Source organism: Eptesicus fuscus, chromosome 9 (genome assembly GCF_027574615.1).
Source record: "Eptesicus fuscus isolate TK198812 chromosome 9, DD_ASM_mEF_20220401, whole genome shotgun sequence".
Classification (NCBI taxonomy): domain Eukaryota; kingdom Metazoa; phylum Chordata; class Mammalia; order Chiroptera; family Vespertilionidae; genus Eptesicus; species Eptesicus fuscus.
Window position 1 is genome coordinate 71767018 of NC_072481.1, and position 17427 is coordinate 71784444.

At 37.9% G+C, this 17427-nt stretch overlaps 1 protein-coding gene across 7 annotated transcripts in view; it reads right to left on the reverse strand.

The window, feature by feature from the left end:
* Positions 1–17427, reverse strand: part of ARHGAP29 (Rho GTPase activating protein 29) — an 82589-nt gene that overhangs the window by 52684 nt on the left and 12478 nt on the right. For 5 of the 7 annotated variants that reach the window (XM_054721399.1, XM_028152322.2, XM_028152321.2 and 2 more), the window contains exon 2: positions 11707–11943. In XM_054721399.1, coding sequence (XP_054577374.1) covers positions 11707–11911 — 205 coding nt within the window. In that variant the 5' untranslated portion in view covers positions 11912–11943. The remainder of the gene's footprint in view (positions 1–11706; positions 11944–17427) is intronic. The other 2 variants (XM_054721400.1, XM_054721401.1) reach the window with 1 other exon arrangement.

A 17427-nucleotide genomic window follows, 5' to 3' on the forward strand; every position in this document is an offset into this window, starting at 1 on the left:
ACCCCAGGCTAATCATGAGAAAACATCCGACAAATTCTAGACAAGGTGCATCCTACAAAATACCTAGCCTACATTCCTTAAACAGTCACGGTCATCAAAGTGAAGAAATTTGAGAAACTGTCATGACCAAGGAGGGCCCAAGGAAACATGACAAGTAACTATAATATGATAGGATCCTGGAAGAGACAATAGGGACAATTTATGGAAATCTGAATAAACTAAGGACTTTCACTAATAATGTATCATTATATCAAATGTTGGTTCATTAACAGATGTGCCATACTAATTAATGTAAGATGTTAGTAATAGGAGACACTGGATATAAGAATATATGGGAACTCTGTACTATCTTCTCAATTTTACTGTGCATCTAAAACTATTCTAAAAATAAAGTATTAAAAATGAAATGTAAATAGGCAAAGAATTTTAGAAATTTTATGTACTATTAAAATTTTTCCATAAATATATATTACTTTTATAACTAAAAATTCATTTACTTATTTTTAATTCCTAGGGAAATGAGTGTATGAAGCTAGTTGCATAAGTAAGTTATTAATTATCTTCATTAAATAAATGATCAATATCTACAGTATTTTCTCTGTTTTATTATTGTGGGTGTTAGTGTTAGAAACCGCCCATTGCCTTCACTAGCAGAGGTGTGGACAAGGAACCTGGCAGGCTGGTTAACCTTGGAAGCTCTGAAAGGTCAGAGCTAACCACTCACTGTCTAATTGAGACAATGATAGCTGAAGCAACTTCCACCTGTCCATCTTATGTAAATCCTTGCTGATTGGCTATTACTGGCTATGGGTGGATCCCAAACCTTAATAAAAGGGATTGCAAGGCCAGAGCGAGTAGTAGTCCTTCCCCTAGAGATGGGCTCCCGCCTGGCCCCAATATCACCAAATTACTACTTTTCTAGTCTCTTTCGTTTGTGTGCAGCCTCCTCCAGAACTCGAACCCTGAACCTGAACCCTGAACCACGTGGGACATGAAAGGGGTTCCCGCATGTTAGTTCAGTTGGTTTACTTAGTTGAGGCAATATAGCTTAGTGGTTGGTTAAAAGCAGGTTCAAGGGAGGCAACCAATCAATGTTTCTCATATTGATGTTTATCTCTCTCTCTCAAAAAAAAAAAAAACAGCAACAAAAATAAACATATCCTTGGATAGGGATTTAAAAAAAAAAAAAAAAAGCATAGCCTCTAAAACCAGATAGCCTGAATCAGAATTCCAACTCTGTGGCTGAGAGACCTTAATCTAATTACTTAGCCCCCTCTGTGCCTCAGTTTTCTCACCTATAAAAAGAAGATAATGGTAGCTACTTCATAGGGTTGGTTGAATTAAATCAGTTAAAACACATAAGTGGGTGGAACATAATAAGCCTCCATAAATGCTTACCGTTATTCTTATTACTAGTTTATGCAGCAGCAGAAACAGGTTAGTAACACAGGTTAGGTCTGAAATTAAACCTAGTAGCTTTGAAATAAAAGAAGTTTGTAGAAAACAGTAACATTTGACTAGTTGTAAGAAATAACTATTACATTCTTTTCCCTATTTTGTACTGCAAAATTCTTTGGCTTATAACTAAATGAAACTCTAATTTATGGTAATAATTCTGCCTACTTGCCAAAACCAATATTTAGTGATTAGCTAGTGTTATAAAATTGTATTGGATTCTTTATGAAACCTATGTTAGCTTAAAAAAAAAAAAAAAGATGGTCATTTCTATCCCCTACTCAGATGTTTCATAATAAAAGCTACAACTACCAATATACTTAGAAAATACTGTAAGAACACACTGCCTTATTTTGGGGTCTCAGGCCAAAAGAGCTTGATATTTGAGTGTCAACAACAACCATCAATATTCAAAATTAGTGTTGGATATTAAAGAAGAACTACAAAATATTAATGGTGTAAATGCTTAAATAAACCAAGGTAATAAATTCTGGTCTTCTCAGAGTCAAGAAAATTAAATGTTAAAATGAATATATTTCCAAAGTATTAAATGTTTTTCAATGTTCTTATTTTTAATTTCTCACACAGTAAACGGTAATAGATACAAGCCACATCAACAAAAACTCTTTGGGATCCTCAATAATATTTAACATTAAAATTCTATGCTATGATTCTTCTCAAAAGGCACTGCAAATATCCCAATAACTATCAGTTAACGTTCCTTTATTCCTACAAGGAAGCCCTTATAAACACATATTGAAGTTGTTTCAAATCAAAATACTAAAAAACAGTAACTGAGTTATTTAGTAAGAAATTTCAGAAGTAACTCATATTACCCTATAAATAATTCCAATTTCCTGTGATTGAATACACTTCTGAAGCCCATTAATCAACAAAAATGAACATGACAACCAGAGAAAATATTAATTACAAGATTCATAAACTTTCCTATATTTTTTAGCAGAAGCGTCAACTACTAGCACATCACTATATCCTGATAATACTTCAGCTGGGACTTTTTTATTTTTTAGCAAATGTTCTTTTACCTTATAAAAGAATAAAGCTATCTCAAATTCTTTTTATGAGGCAAAAGGCTTCTTAAGCTGAAAGTTAACTTTTAAAAAAAGTTTTAAGGAGTTTAAGTAGCTCCTTCAGCAACACAAAATATTCCCTCTCCCCACCAATGGTAGCAATGAGCAAAGCACAAAGCAGTAACTATTCTTCCCCAGTAGAGAAGAAAGGTTAAGTGGCTAATTGGTATGGTAGAAAACAACAGATTTAGATCGAGAAATATGGGTTCCAATGCTTGATCTGCCACACTCCTTGAAATAATCTTATACAAAACTCTTCGCTTCTCTCATCTCAGATTAATTATCAGTAAAATGGAATTAGTAAGAACGCCTACCCTAGTTAAGGTAAAAAAAAAAAAAAGCTGTGAATACCAAATAAATTAGCAGGAACAAAACCGATTTATAGTCTTAGTATAAACAGCTATCATTACTATTAAATCTGTAAGCCATTCAAACTAAATGCCTTTGAAAACAGATTTGTTTCCTACAGAATTACATTCAATAACAAACAGACTTATATACCAAGATCCCACAATAATTTGGCTAGTAAAAATGAGACATGAAAGTTAAGTATTAATTTCATTTTGTATATAAAATCTAAATTAGTAAATTTCTTGGAAATAAAAACATAATTAAAGATATACTTTATAAAAATATTTCTATACCTATAAAGTTAAATTATAGTATTCAATTTAGTCCTATAACTAAATACAAATTAATTTTTAAATTTTATAGTGGCCACATTGTAAATGTAATGAAATTTAATTTATATTACACAAAGGTATTGTATATGCGAATATAATAATGTTCAACCAAAATCTTAACATTAGTTATCCAGAATAGTAAAACTCCAGTATCCCAATGTTTGTTTACCTACCATCCCAGTAATATGGTGATCTGAATTTTAATTTGTCTCACTCATTTATGCCATTTATTTTCAGCTTCATTCAGCTTATCAAGTGAAAACAGATTAGCCAGCTCCACTTTTTTGGTTCTCATGTATTAACACAATACCACAGTGTTTATATTGCAAACACTTCATGGAAATACTTAAGTAAATATCCATGGTGTTTTCCTTGGTTTAAAAAAAACCTGACAATTTTAAAAATCAGTCTTGTTAATTCAGCTTAACCTCTCTGGGAAAGCAATGAAAATAAGGAGGAAAAAATGTTTCAGAACTTATCACTAGGAAACTCCCTTTTTTTTCTGTAATGACTTCTGAATTTACAGGATAAAAGTGAAGCATGAATAGCAGCCTTCGTTACCCAGCCTCTTGGGGACTGTAAAAATAACAGCTGACATTTTAAAACACTTATTCTAAGGGCTTTATTTTTGTGAAATCATTTAATCTTCACAACAACCCAATGAGGAAGGTACTATTAACTCCTTTGAACACAAGTAGAAACTGAGGCACAGGGAAGATAAGTAACTTTCCCAGTGGCAGAATGAGGAGTCCACCTTAGGCATTCTAGCTCTAGAATTTGTGCTCTTAATCACTATAATATATATCAACATGGTTAAAGAAGTTATAGTTAATGATAATACTCTACAATCTGTAATTTAATAGGCTTTAACTTCTAATCAAATATGCCAGTTACTATTTTAAGTGGTGTTAAGTAAACCATTCTAGGCAAGTACAGAAGAGGACAGTAATTTCCTAAGAGCTGGCACATGTGTCATCAATGAGTTACCTGTATTTCATACTTCACTCCTCAAAGATTCAATCCATATTTTCTAGGCACTAAAATATAACCTATTAACATTCACATTAACCAATCCTAAGTTATACCCATTAGAAATCACTTCTTGAGAGGTTTACTTCTAAAAGAACACAGCAGAAAGGCATGTCTAAGCCTTGCAACTTAATTATCTAATATTTCACAAAATTTCTGGTACACTATAGGGGCCAAAAATTAAGTATCGTCATCAATAGTCAAATTAACATTTACTGAAAGTTGTCTGAAATAAATTTACACATCCTCCCATATATTCACCATGGGGAAAATAGGTTAACCCATAAGACAGGATTTCAATTAAGATTTGGGAAATTTATGCAGAACTTCCCTCTTTCAACAAAACTTATTACTTAATGGCATTAAATTTGTTGTTTAAGGCTTTTTGTTCAATAAAATTTGCTCTAGAAAGTTAACATCTCTCTCTTCTAACTATACAGTAGTTCTGTCAAATTTAGGATCTAGAATTTATTGGAAGCTATCATTTATGAGATCAGTTATATTTTTACAAAATAAAAGTGATACACTCAAATTAGAAAGCACTTTTTAAAAGAGACCTACTTTATCAGAAACTAATGATAGCTTTATCTCCCTTTCTAGCCTATTTGAAAACAAAACAGAAAAACAAGACACCATTTTCACAATACTAAACTTTTATTACAATACATTTTAAAAATAGTGTCATATAATCAATATACTCTAAGAAATATTAAACTGCTGACCTTCAAATATCTACATATATAAAAGCCTAAGTGACCTTTAGGACCAAATGACCAGAATGACTAGAACAATCAGTCGACCAGTCGCTATGACACACACCGACCACCAGGGGACAGGCGCTCAATGCAGAAGCTACCCCCTGGTGGTCATTGCGCTCCCAAGCCAACCTCCCGTGGCCAGCCGGCAGCGTCAGCATCCAGCGTTTGTTCCTTCTGCGCCTGGCCCGGTGACCTTCGCCTCCTCTCCTGACCCCACCGGGGCCTTTGGCCCCAGGCTCAGACAGGAAACTGGGGGTGAGGGGTGGCGGATGTGGCCCCTTTCCCAGGGGGGGGGCGAGGGCCAGCTTCCTCCTTGGGGCTGGTGGCCAACGGTGGTGGCAAGGCAGTGAGGAAAGGAGGAGGGGGGGAGGCGGGGAACCACATGGTGGCAGGGTGCCAGCATCCAGCATCTGATCCTTCTGCGCCCTGCCCGGCAACCATCGCCTCCTCTCCAGACCCCACCAGGGCCTTCGGGCTGCAGGCTAGGATGGGGAACCAGGGGTGAGTGGTGGCAGACGCGCCCCCTTTCCCAGGGGGGCTGAGGGCTGGCTCCCTCCTCAGGGTCAGTGGCCAACCTCCCATGCCCTGTCTCTTCCCCCAGTGCCCTGTCTCTTCCCCCAGCAAGCAGACCCCAATCGGCCCTGGCCCTGATCATCGGCCAGGCTTACGGACCCCACCATGCACAAATTCGTGCACTGGGCCTCTAGTATTTTATGATGACAATGGAGACTTCAAAGCACTAAGTACCAGAAAAAATATGTAATCTGAACTATTCCTTCTAGCCCAATTAAAAAGCCTTGCACTTTTCAAATTCCCAAATTTTGTGTTCCACCTGGGAATGGGGAGATGTGTCATGAAGACAGTTTAAGATTACTGTATAAACTAGAAGATTTATGATTCTGTTCTTTGAAATTCATAACACATTATTCCTCAGGGGTGACACCATAAACCTGAATTGGTACTTACAGTGTGTGTGTGTGTGTGTGTGTGTGTGTGTGTGTGTGTGTGTGTGTGTGTGTGTGTGTGTGTGTATTTTAATCCTCACTCCTTTTCCATTGATTTTTAGAGAGAGAGTGGAAGAGAGAGGGAGAGAGGGAAAGACAGAGAGAAATATCGATGTGAGAGAAACACATCGATTGGTTGCCTCCTGCACATGCCCTGACCAGAGCCCAGGCCAGGAGGAACCTGCTACCGAGGTACATGCCTTTGACCGGAATTGAACCCAGGACCCTTCAGTCCACAGGCTAATGCTCTATACACTGAACCAAACCGGCCAGGGCACATAGCACATATATTAATCTGTAATGTTATATTTAAACACAGAGGACGTATGTTTAATTCAGTGCCTTCAGCATTTTAACGTAAGATGCAAAATTTTCCCCTGTAATTATTCATAATGCACCCTAATAACACAGGATAGAGATCTAAACTTCAAATTCCACATCTGCTACTTGTATAAGACTACAGGGAAACCTCCTCCTAGAAATAAGTAGTGGACAGAAAGAATTAACAACTCTGGCCCTAACCAGTTTGGCTCAGTGGATAGAGAGTCGGCCTATGGACTGAAGGGTCCCAGATTCGATTCCAGTCAAGGGCATGTACCTTGGTTGCAGGCACATCCCCAGTAGGGGGTGTGCAAGAGGCAGCTGATCGATGTTTCTCTCTCATCGATGTTTCTAACTCTCTATCCCTCTCCCTTCCTCACTGTAAAAAATCAATAAAATATATATATAAAAAAAAAGAATTAACAACTATCACTTGCCCTATCAAAGAAAGTGTTTTCACAATCCTCTGAACTCCCACATTAAGCTCTCTATTTTTATTTGTAAATAAAAACAGTAGAGGCAAACTGCAAACATATCTTAACCCTGTTAAAGGACATGGGGCTCTTTGGTAAACACCTGTTTTCTTAATCAGTTCTTCAACAACTACTGCAATATGAGCTTTACGTTCACACTTGGAAAATTTTCATAAATATCACACTTAAAATCTATACTAATAAAAGGGTAATATGCAAATTGATCAGGATGCCCTCACATTAACGACCGAACAGCAGGCTGTGTGGGGCAACCAGGCCGGCAGGGGGGTTAGTAAGGGACGACCAAACGACTGAACAGCAGGCTGTGTGAGACAACCAGGCCAGCAGGGGGGACAATGAGGGGCGACCAAATGACCAAACAGCAGGCTGCGTGGGGCGACCAGGCTGGCGGGGGGAAGGGGCAGTGAGAGACGGCCAGGCCAGCAGAGGGGGGCAGTGAAGGGTGAATAGGGGGGGCAGTTGGCAGCGACCAGGGAGGCAGTTGGCAGCGACCAGGCCGGCAGGGGGGGCAGTTAGGGGCGATCAGGCAGGCAGGCAGGCAGGCAGGTGAGCAGTTAGGAGCAAGTGGTCCTGGATTGTGAGAGGGATGTCCGACTGCTGGGACCTAAACCGGCAATCGGACATCCCCCAAGGAGTCCCGGATTGGAGAGGGTGCAGGTTGGACTGAGGGGAACCCCCCCGACCCCCGTGCACAAATTTGGTGCACCAGGCCTCTAGTAATTATCATAAAACTCACATTTTAAAAATCCTATAGAATAGTAGGATGTGGATGCCCCCTAAAATGCACTATGTACTTTGAAAACAAATACTTAGCTGTCTTCTTCAGCCATGAACTGTCAATATTCAAAACAATGTAGAATCTCCAACTCGAATCAAATTTTGAATCACAGAATTATAAAACTGATAGCATCTGTTATAAGTACTTTATTCTTAAAAATTATTAACCCTTTGCACTCACTTGCTTTTTTCTCGACTCCTGCTACTGATGCTAACCGTGTCGAGTCACACTCGACATCCAAGTGCAAAAGGTTAAATGACTTAAGCCATATTCCAAAACTAGTCAGTAAAAAACCTAGGCCTAGAACCTAAATCATGTGTTTTCTTTCCAGAACTCTTTCTGTCATATCCCTTACTACTTATTCAACCAAGTTGTATAACCTGACTGGAAATTGATCTGCTTGTTCAAATCAAAGGAGGGCATGAAAACTACACCCTCTAAAGGCAACTTAAGGAAGAAGAATCCAAACAGACCCCAAGCGTACCTATTTCTAGGTAAATTTTTCTCAAATTTGCTCCCATAACAATTTTCTAGGTTTCCTTTTAATGCTATAGAAATCAAAAATATTTATAGAACAAGAATTCATCTCAATTTCTCAAGACTGATGAAGACCAAATGTCTGTACCAGCACTGTTCAATACAAATTTCTGCAATGACGGAAATTTTTATAACTTCACTGTCCAAAATGCTGTGATTAAAAAGCACTTGAAATGTGGCCACGGCAACTGAGAAGCTGAATTCTTTATTTTAATTAAATTTACTTGTTTAAAGTTAAGTAGTCACATGTCTAGAGGCTACCATATTGGATAGTGCAGACCTGGATAATCCCCAGTGAAAACAGAATTGGCTAATGAAATATGAAAACTGAACAGTGTTTCTCTACAGAGTACCTGCCATGTGAAGCAGGTTAGACAGAATGGAAAGAAACATCATTCTGCATTCGTGACCTCTGGATTCCAAACGAAACCACTATTTACCAGCATTAAGGGGTTGATGAAATCACATAACGTATGTTATACATACAACTCATCTGTGAAATGGAGCTAAAAGTACCTGTCTTTGTGGGGACTGTGTGACTCAATACTGTTTGTATATAAAAGTACTCTGTAAAAGGTAAAGTCTAGCCTCAACAATATGACTGAACACCTGAAGCAATAGTCAAGTGGTTTGGACATCATTGCTTCATGACAAGTAAAGTATATAAAGAATATGGCATTCAAATCACACCAAAAGGTGATTTAACTATATACCTACATTCTATGTTCTTAAAAGCTAACCTTTTAGCTGTTTAACAGCCAACTGATATGAATTAAAAGATCATAAACAATGACAAAAATTTGCCATCCTTCCTCTTAACACATTAAGCGCAGTCAGTCACTGGTGACTGACACTATACTTTCCGTCCGGAAGACAAAACAGGCTGGGCGCTTAACGTGTTAGGGAGGCAAAGACAAAATATTGGCAAGGCCACTGACAAGGCTCCATCACTACAAAAGAAAAACAGTGAAACAGCTCTTTGCTGTCTGGCCATAATTTACAACTATGATGGTACTAAAGAATAGCGGAAGTTGCCGAAACCGGTTTGGCTCAGTGGATAGAGCGTTGGCCTGCGGACTGAAAGGTCCCAGGATCAATTCCGGTCAAGGGCATGTATCTTGGTTGCGGGCACATCCCCGGTGGGGGGTGTGCAGGAGGCAGCTAATCGATGTTTCTCTCTCATCGATGTTTCTAGCTCTCTATCCCTCTCCCTTCCTCTCTGTAAAAAATCAATTAAAAAAAATTAAAAAAAATAAAGAATAGTAGAAGTCTAGGGATATTTCTCAATACCCAGAACACAAAAGAATGGACTATGTCTATTCTATGTATAGAGACATATGTAATAATATCACCTTAAAGAGTTAGAGAATTTTAAATGTTTTACCTGCTTTCCTGAAGATTATATTTCTTGTAATAATTTTATTAGATAAAGAATAGTCTGATACTCTAACAGGCTGAAAACCATGACCAATATTAAAAGCAAGCATATTATGTAGTTCTTCTTATTTATAATGAGGTTAATTTATATGTTACACACTAGAGGCCCGGTGCACGAAATTTATGCATGGGGGTAGAGGGGGTCCCTCAGTCCGGCCTGCACCCTCTCCAATCCGGGACCCCTTGGGGGATGTCCGACTGCCAGTCAGACATCCCTCTCACAATCTGGGACCGCTGGCTACTAACTGCTCACCTGCCTGCCTGCCTGCCTGACCACCCCTAACCGCCTCTGCCTGCCGGCCTGATCGCCCCTAACTGCTCTCCCCTGCCAGCCTGATCGCCCCTAACAGCTCTCCCCTGCTGGCCTGATTGCCCCTACCCGCTCTCCCCTGCTGGCCTGATCGCCCCTAAAGACCTCTGCCTCGGCTCCCGCCACTGTGGCTTTATCCAGAAGGACGTCCGGAAGATGTCTGGTCTAATTAGCATGTTATACATACTTTTATTAGTATAGATACTTCCTTGTTTAAGGAAAACAGACAAAAAAGGTTCTATCAACTCAAATAAACTAAATAGTGTATTTCCAGATTTTGATAATGATCCAAAGGCAGAAAAACAAATTCTTGTCAAATCCAAGATTTATTCTGAGATGGCATACATATATCCTTTTAACTATGATTGAAGAACCAAGCATTAAAATCAATCCAAAGGTAAATAATGAAAATTCTCTGACCATTGCTTTCTAATGGGAGTTGGTTATCCAAAAGAGTTATTTTACATTTTTCAAGTAATTTACCAGCCATAAATGGCAAGCTTTATTATCAGTAATATAATTGAGTATTTAAATTCTGAAGTACTGATTTTCTTATTAAAAGGATAGTAACCTTACAGCTTTTTAATATTAAATTTCCATGAAAAATATATTTCATACACATACTTTTATCTCAAGGGGTAGTCTCTTTTGGCTATCTTATACGTATTACCATTTTCTTCTTTTTTCACTTAAGATCAGCTTTTAATTCTCTTTCTTCCTAATCTCTCAACTGTCTACTAACAAATTAAAAGTAATAAAAATATATACACATATACACATACACACATATATAGTCTCAAAAGAATGACTTCCGTAATTGTTGTTTTAAAGAAAATTCAAATACTAAAATTTTGGGGCTACAATTCAACTGCAGTTATTTTGGGCATTTCAACCTGAAAAATTAGAGTTAGGATAGAATACACTCTTAAGTCAATATTTAAAACAAGGTATGGTTTTAGTTTCTGTTTATCAAAAAAATAAATATTTAACTTATATACACAGAAAATATTTATTGGAATCTTACAAATGTCTGGAAACACCTGGAGGTCTCTTATAGTAACACTAGGTATCTTCATTTTCCACATCCAGACAAACCATTTACAAACATAGAAATTAGGTGCTACTTATCACAGGAGAACAGAAGCTGTATCTTTATTATCATTGCCATCAAATTTGTATATCAAAGAGGCACTAAAAGTTGAAAGACTTAGGTACTATGATGTGTATAGCTCTTTATCTTTGAAGAATCAAGTCTGGTGCTCTACTATTCATATCTACTGGTAACTAGACAGAGAATAAATTCTTGATTCTCCCTTAATTGAAGAAGCAAACTGAAGAACAACAAAACAGAATTAAGTTTGAGAAAAAAGTTTCACTCAAATGCAGTGATTTTTAGATTAGATATTAGGAACAATATGGAAAACAAAACCTAGGCAGAAGTATCAACAATGTAAATGGTAAACATAAGTCTGGTTATTAAAGACCACTCAATATACTGTTACTATTAAGAAGGTTAAAATTCCAATGATCTAAAATTTCCTATGTCAAGTGGGCCCACCTGTTAAGAACCCAAGACCTATTTTTGTTTTTTGTATTCTTATTCCCTCACAATTACCAAAATTCCTATAATGTATCTGATTATAAAATAGTTTACACTGTAAACATCAAACGTTTGAGGAGGGGGGCTATAATAATTATAGAAGAATAACCTATTTCTACCACTGTGTACACACTTATCTGTAACTAGGCTGGCATTTAAAATTTTACAAACTATCCAGTAAGTATGCTAAGAGAAAATAGTTGACAAACCTGAAAGAATAGCTTCTTTCAAATACAATAGCATATGGGAGAACTTCCTGATATCATTCACCAACTCCTTGATGTAATCCGGGTCAAAAATGGAGTTGGAACTTACAGACTTGAGCCCCATTTCAGAAGTTGTAACATCAGTAGAGAGCTGGCCTGATGACAAAACATGTTTTTTCTTTGTCTTTTTCTGTTTGTGAGCAATCATCCTTTCATATATCAGTCAGAAAAACTGAAATCCTTAAAGGGGTGAGAAAAAAAAGAAAAACACAAATACCACATCAACCAGGGGGAACATTCTACTAGGTTTTCACAAATAGCCCAAAGCCCACCTCAGTATTACATTAAAACCAACCACCACAAACACTGCACTCTACAACTACTAATATTAGCAGCTTCTATTTATTAAGTGCCAGCAATCTTGACAACTTTATTATATGCAAACTACTATCATCTTCATTTCACACTAGAGGCCCGATGCATGAAGATTCATGCAAGAATGGGCCTTCCTTCCCCTGGCTGCTGGCACCGCCTTTGCTCCGGCCCGGAGCTGCCTTTCCACCTTCCCACACTGTCCAGAGGCCCGGAGCAGCTGGGGCAGTGGGGAACGCCTGCGTGCCGCCCCCAGCTGCTCGGCGCCTGTGTATGTAAATTAACATGCCATCTTTGTTGGGTTAATTTGCATACTCACTCCTGATTGGCTGGTGGGCGTCGTGAAGGTATGGTCAATTTGCATCTTTCTCTTTTATTAGTGTAGATGTTAAAGAACCTGAGGTTTGGAGGTTAATTTATCTGGGCTCTTAGCTGATAAATAATGAACTGGTACTTAAACCCAGAACTGCCTTGTCATCTAAATCCATGATCTTAACGCCTGGTATAGAATTTTTGTAATTTTAAAAAGTTATCCTGAAGTGTCATTTAGTGGAAGGACATATCTCCCTCCATGACATCACCTTCAAAAATAAAGATGAAATAGGAGTTTTGAAAAAATAAAAACCTGTTTTCAAAATCCCTCTATGTGTTGGATGGACGCTTCTATACTATTGTCTTTTAATTCTTATAATCTCATGAGGTAGGTGTTGTCAGAATGTTATTCCCAAAGTAAAGAGATGATTAATAGCCTTTCTAAATGTGTTACCTGTAACAATTTGCTTACAGGCTGTGTTTTTTAGGACTAAAAGGAAACACAAAATTAAAAGACTTCATATGACGTCCTGGCCAGTGTGCTCAGTTGGTTGGGAATCAGCAACCCCATGCACCTAGGGGTTGCTGGTTCAATTCCTGGTCAGGACACATGCCCACATGCCCGGGTTGCATGCTCTATCCCAGGTAGGGGACACTCAGGAGGCAGCCACTTGATGTTTCCCCTTTATCTCTCCCTCTAAAAATCAATAAAAATATATATTTTTAAAAAGACCTCATATGATAAAACACCTAATCCTAGCACATAATTGGAACTCAATAAAACTTTTTGTTTCTGATTCATGTTTTCATTTTACCTTTCCAGAAGAAAAAGTCCTAATTTTGTTTGTATCTCTTGGAATCAAAAAGTAAATGACTTGTGGAATTAAATTATCTCAAACATCATCATTAAAGCATTTTTCAAATATTCTGGCTTGAATATTTGGATACTTTCAAAACGGAAGAACTACTAGGGACTTCTATAAAATTTACACAAGTTTTATGTAATATTCATTTCCAGGTCACGTGTAAGATATATTATTGTATCATTTACTCTTTCATATACCTCACCTAACTCTATATTTTTCTTCCTAATCTATTTTTAAGTTATCCACTTCTATCTCTACTACCACTCTAGGTGAATTACTATCATTTTTTGTCTGAGCTACTGTCACTAATTTCCTAAGGATCTGTCCACATCATTCTTTTCCCACTCCAAATTGTTGAGTATACTTTTCAGAACATGAATCTCATCATGTCATGTCTCTGCTCAAAACTCTTCCAAAGGATGAGTAAGGAGCTACCTTGCACTACAAGGCTCAGCATGAGATATGTATGGGTCCTAAATACCTCTGCAATGTCCTCTGGAGTCAAGATTCCTAGTCAACACTCTCAACACTCCTGCCACACACACTTGCTTCTCATTCTTCCAACAGTGTTTGTTTACTGTGACCCACAGTAAAAAATAATTTTATATTATGGGCCACTACACACATTAAGCATGTTATGTTTTTATGTGGTGTTATGTATAGGAATACAGAAAACAGATCTGGCTAAGGAGCCAGGCGATAGACTCAGATGATCTCTATTCTACTCCATTTTTTAAAATGCTGGTTTTAACCCACCAAATTGGTTTCACACTCATAATGGGTCCATGACCCTAGAACTTTAAAAAACACTGACTGTTTAATTCAGTATCCAATCTCTATACAGTTCCATTTGCCAGACTATTCCTTTCCCTTTGTTTACTCATTCTAATCTCAGCTCAAAGATCACTTCCTCAAAGAAACCTTCCTGGACCACCTCTGCCCCTATAATCACCACCACCACCACCAAACTAGAGCAGAATCTCCTATTAGAGATACTTTATAGTATCTTATACTTTTCATGAACTTTCCTATTTAGATGATAATCTCAAGGAAATCAAGACCACATCTGTTTGCTAACCATTTGTTTTCTGTTCACAGCACAGTATGTGGCATATGAGGGATGAAATATAACTATTTGCAGAATGAAAATGAGCTTATAAATTTATAAAGTTTTAAATAATTTTTATAGAAGCAAAAATGGTTAACTCCAGATTGTTGCAGTGTTTTAATTGGAAAATATCAATGTTTTTTTAAAACTTGTCTCTAAAGCAGTACCTTAAAAAAACAAACCCAAAAACAAAACAAACAAAAAAACTCCAAGCATATGAAATTAAGGCAAGATTATATAAAACTGAAATCAAAGTTGGAGTTCTATGATTGTTTCTCTACTTCTGATTATTAGTGTCCTAATACTTCTTTTATAGTTTTTAAAGTTCCTTTATTGAATAATCTTTTTTATCTCAAATTACTTGAGAATGTAATTTCAATACTTAAACTAGTTTCAAACCTATCTAACATTGCCCTTAACTGTGTAGATAATTTCTAAAATGAATGTAGGACAATTTTTAAAGCACTTTCATTAAGTCTTCCCAATAAAAAGAAACCCAAAACAGTCAAGTGCCTTATTTTGGCAGTTCTTTTACACATCACTAATTGAGAAGACTATTAACCTAACATCACTTTTGCAGCTTATTTAATGAAGTCATTCTGATTAATTTTGACAGCTTTCAGTTTAATAAATTAGAGAACTGGTTGTTGTCATTGGTAAAAGGGTGGTTATAAAAATTAAAGACATATCAAGTTCTAAATAAAACAATTCATTTATCTCATCAACAAAAAAATTTACTTTAAACAAGTGTCATATTAGTAACCCAAAGTTGTAAAGTGTTTTAAAACTGCTTAAACATTTTTAGTCAAAACTAAGAAAATCTATAAACAAAAAACAACCACGAGGAAAGAACTAAAAAGGGTTATACGCTACCTCTAGTCAGCATTATGGTGAGTAATATACTAATTTTGTTACACATACTTTACTACTTTTCATATTTCAAATTGAAAAAATTACAGGTGAAAAAATTTTAATAACAAAGTTAATTCAAGCTTTCATAAAATTAAACTATGATAATGAGAAAGTTTGGTGGATAGATCATCCACACTACTTTCCAATGTCCCAAAATGAACACCCTCTAGTTGGTATAACATAAAATGTATTTTGTAACTAATTGCAACTGGTAATTTAATTAAATGAGGTAATAATATGGAAAACACTTAGCACAGTGCCTGTCTCATCATGAAGACTCAATAACTGTTAGCAGTGCTTTGTTGTGGGAGATTATTTTTTAACACAAGTAATGAACAAGATGTGCCTTCACTGCAATATATCTGAAGACTGTGAGCAAGAAATACAGAACTAGGAACAATTCCAGAAACGTAACGGACTTCATGGAAACCAACTAAATCGCTTCCAAGTGAAGTTGAACCGTGCAAATAGATTGTTGAGCAAAATACCTGTGAAACTCTCCTTAAATGCATCGCTTTAAACTTCAAACCATCAACATTAAAAACGTGTTATATCCACTTCTCAAAGAACTTTGTAGCAAACAGAAAATTACTGTGCAAAATATTTTATTATGTTCTAAATTCTAAGTAATGTGCATTAGAAATGTGAACGCTAACTTCCAGGACCCTGGAATGTGGTTTTTCCAAGACGTCAGTAGTCTGTGTCAGTGTCAGATGCCCAATATACCCCCTCAACCCCTGCAATGTATCATTATAGAAGTATTTTCATTTTAGGCAGTGGGCTGACTGAGGTATAAAATTGCCCCAAATATCTGTACTTAATAGTTCCCATCTTACTCTTTCTACCTCAGGGGAAAAAAACTGCCAGTTATTTCAGAAATCTGCTATTTCAGCACAATTTCTGATTTGGTAAGAATTTAACTTAAAAAATCTAAGTAAATCAGAAATATTCATTCTAGAGGTCTTTAATTCTATTTTTAAAAGGCACTCTCCACAAAAAGAGAATAGGGGTATGTCAAAAGTTTTAGCAATAATATGCAAATAACTGTAATTTTAAAGAAAGGCATGCAATGCACATACACTTCATTCCTGTGCAACTGGAACCCAGCACGTTTGAAAAAGAGGAAGCTGCACAACCTCCCCCGCCTCCAGAATGTCTAGCATTCTTGGCAGGCAGGGCTCTGCCTTGACCAGCCCAAACTACCCAATGCCAAAGAGCACGTTCTCCACCCCGGGATTTAAAAACAGAGTGGGAAAAGGGAGCAAAAAGGCGGCGAACTTTGATAGTGAGGGACACGAGATAGCGTCACGGAGAAAGCTGGAGAAGGGGAAGGGCACTCAGCTCCCTCCTTTCCCAGCGAACAGTCCGGCCTTCCGAAAAGGTCTGAGGCCAATTTCTTCTGGAGAAAGACAGTTAAAAAAGAAAAAAAAAAAAGATTAACATGGAGACGCGAGGTTCCTTAGGCACTAGGGTTCCGGCTTGAAAAGTCCCAGACTTGAGCTCATCCATCAAAAAGAAATTTTAAAAACCAAAAACCAAAAATACCATCAAGCCCCAAACACATCCACAACGGAATGGGGACAAAATCAGAGACAGAACCAAACACCCCTCCTCAGCCCAAAAGACAGACGAGTTCAACAACGCCCCACGGAAACCCTAAACTATCTCAGGAATGAGACCCAGTGGGAGGGAGGGCTGCTGTCAGGGCAGGTGGGAGCTGGGCGCGATCAGAAAAAGCAAGACCAGAGACCGGACTAACGGTCACGAGCACAGGTTCTGAAGCAAACTGCGGGGGCTGAAACCGCACTCTGCCAATTCCTAGTCTGAATATTCCGGCAGTTTTTAACCCGTTTCCCCGAGTGAAAAACGAGTGAAGTAACCTCGGACCTGCGTGGGAATTAAAGAACTTCAATGTGGAGCGCGCTCTTAGAACAGGATGCGGACGGTCGGACCTGCCGAGTTTACTTCTAAGATCTTCGCCACCATCCGCTCGGGGCCACCGCGCGCCCCTCCGGCTCCAACGCCCCAGGAGCCGCGCGCCCCTCCCCACGGCCCGACCCCTCCCCGAAGAACCCGGAGCCCCGCGGACTCCGGCCCAGCCTCCAACTCAGACCGCAGGGCCTCCGCTCGGGGCCACCGCGTGGACCGCCTGGA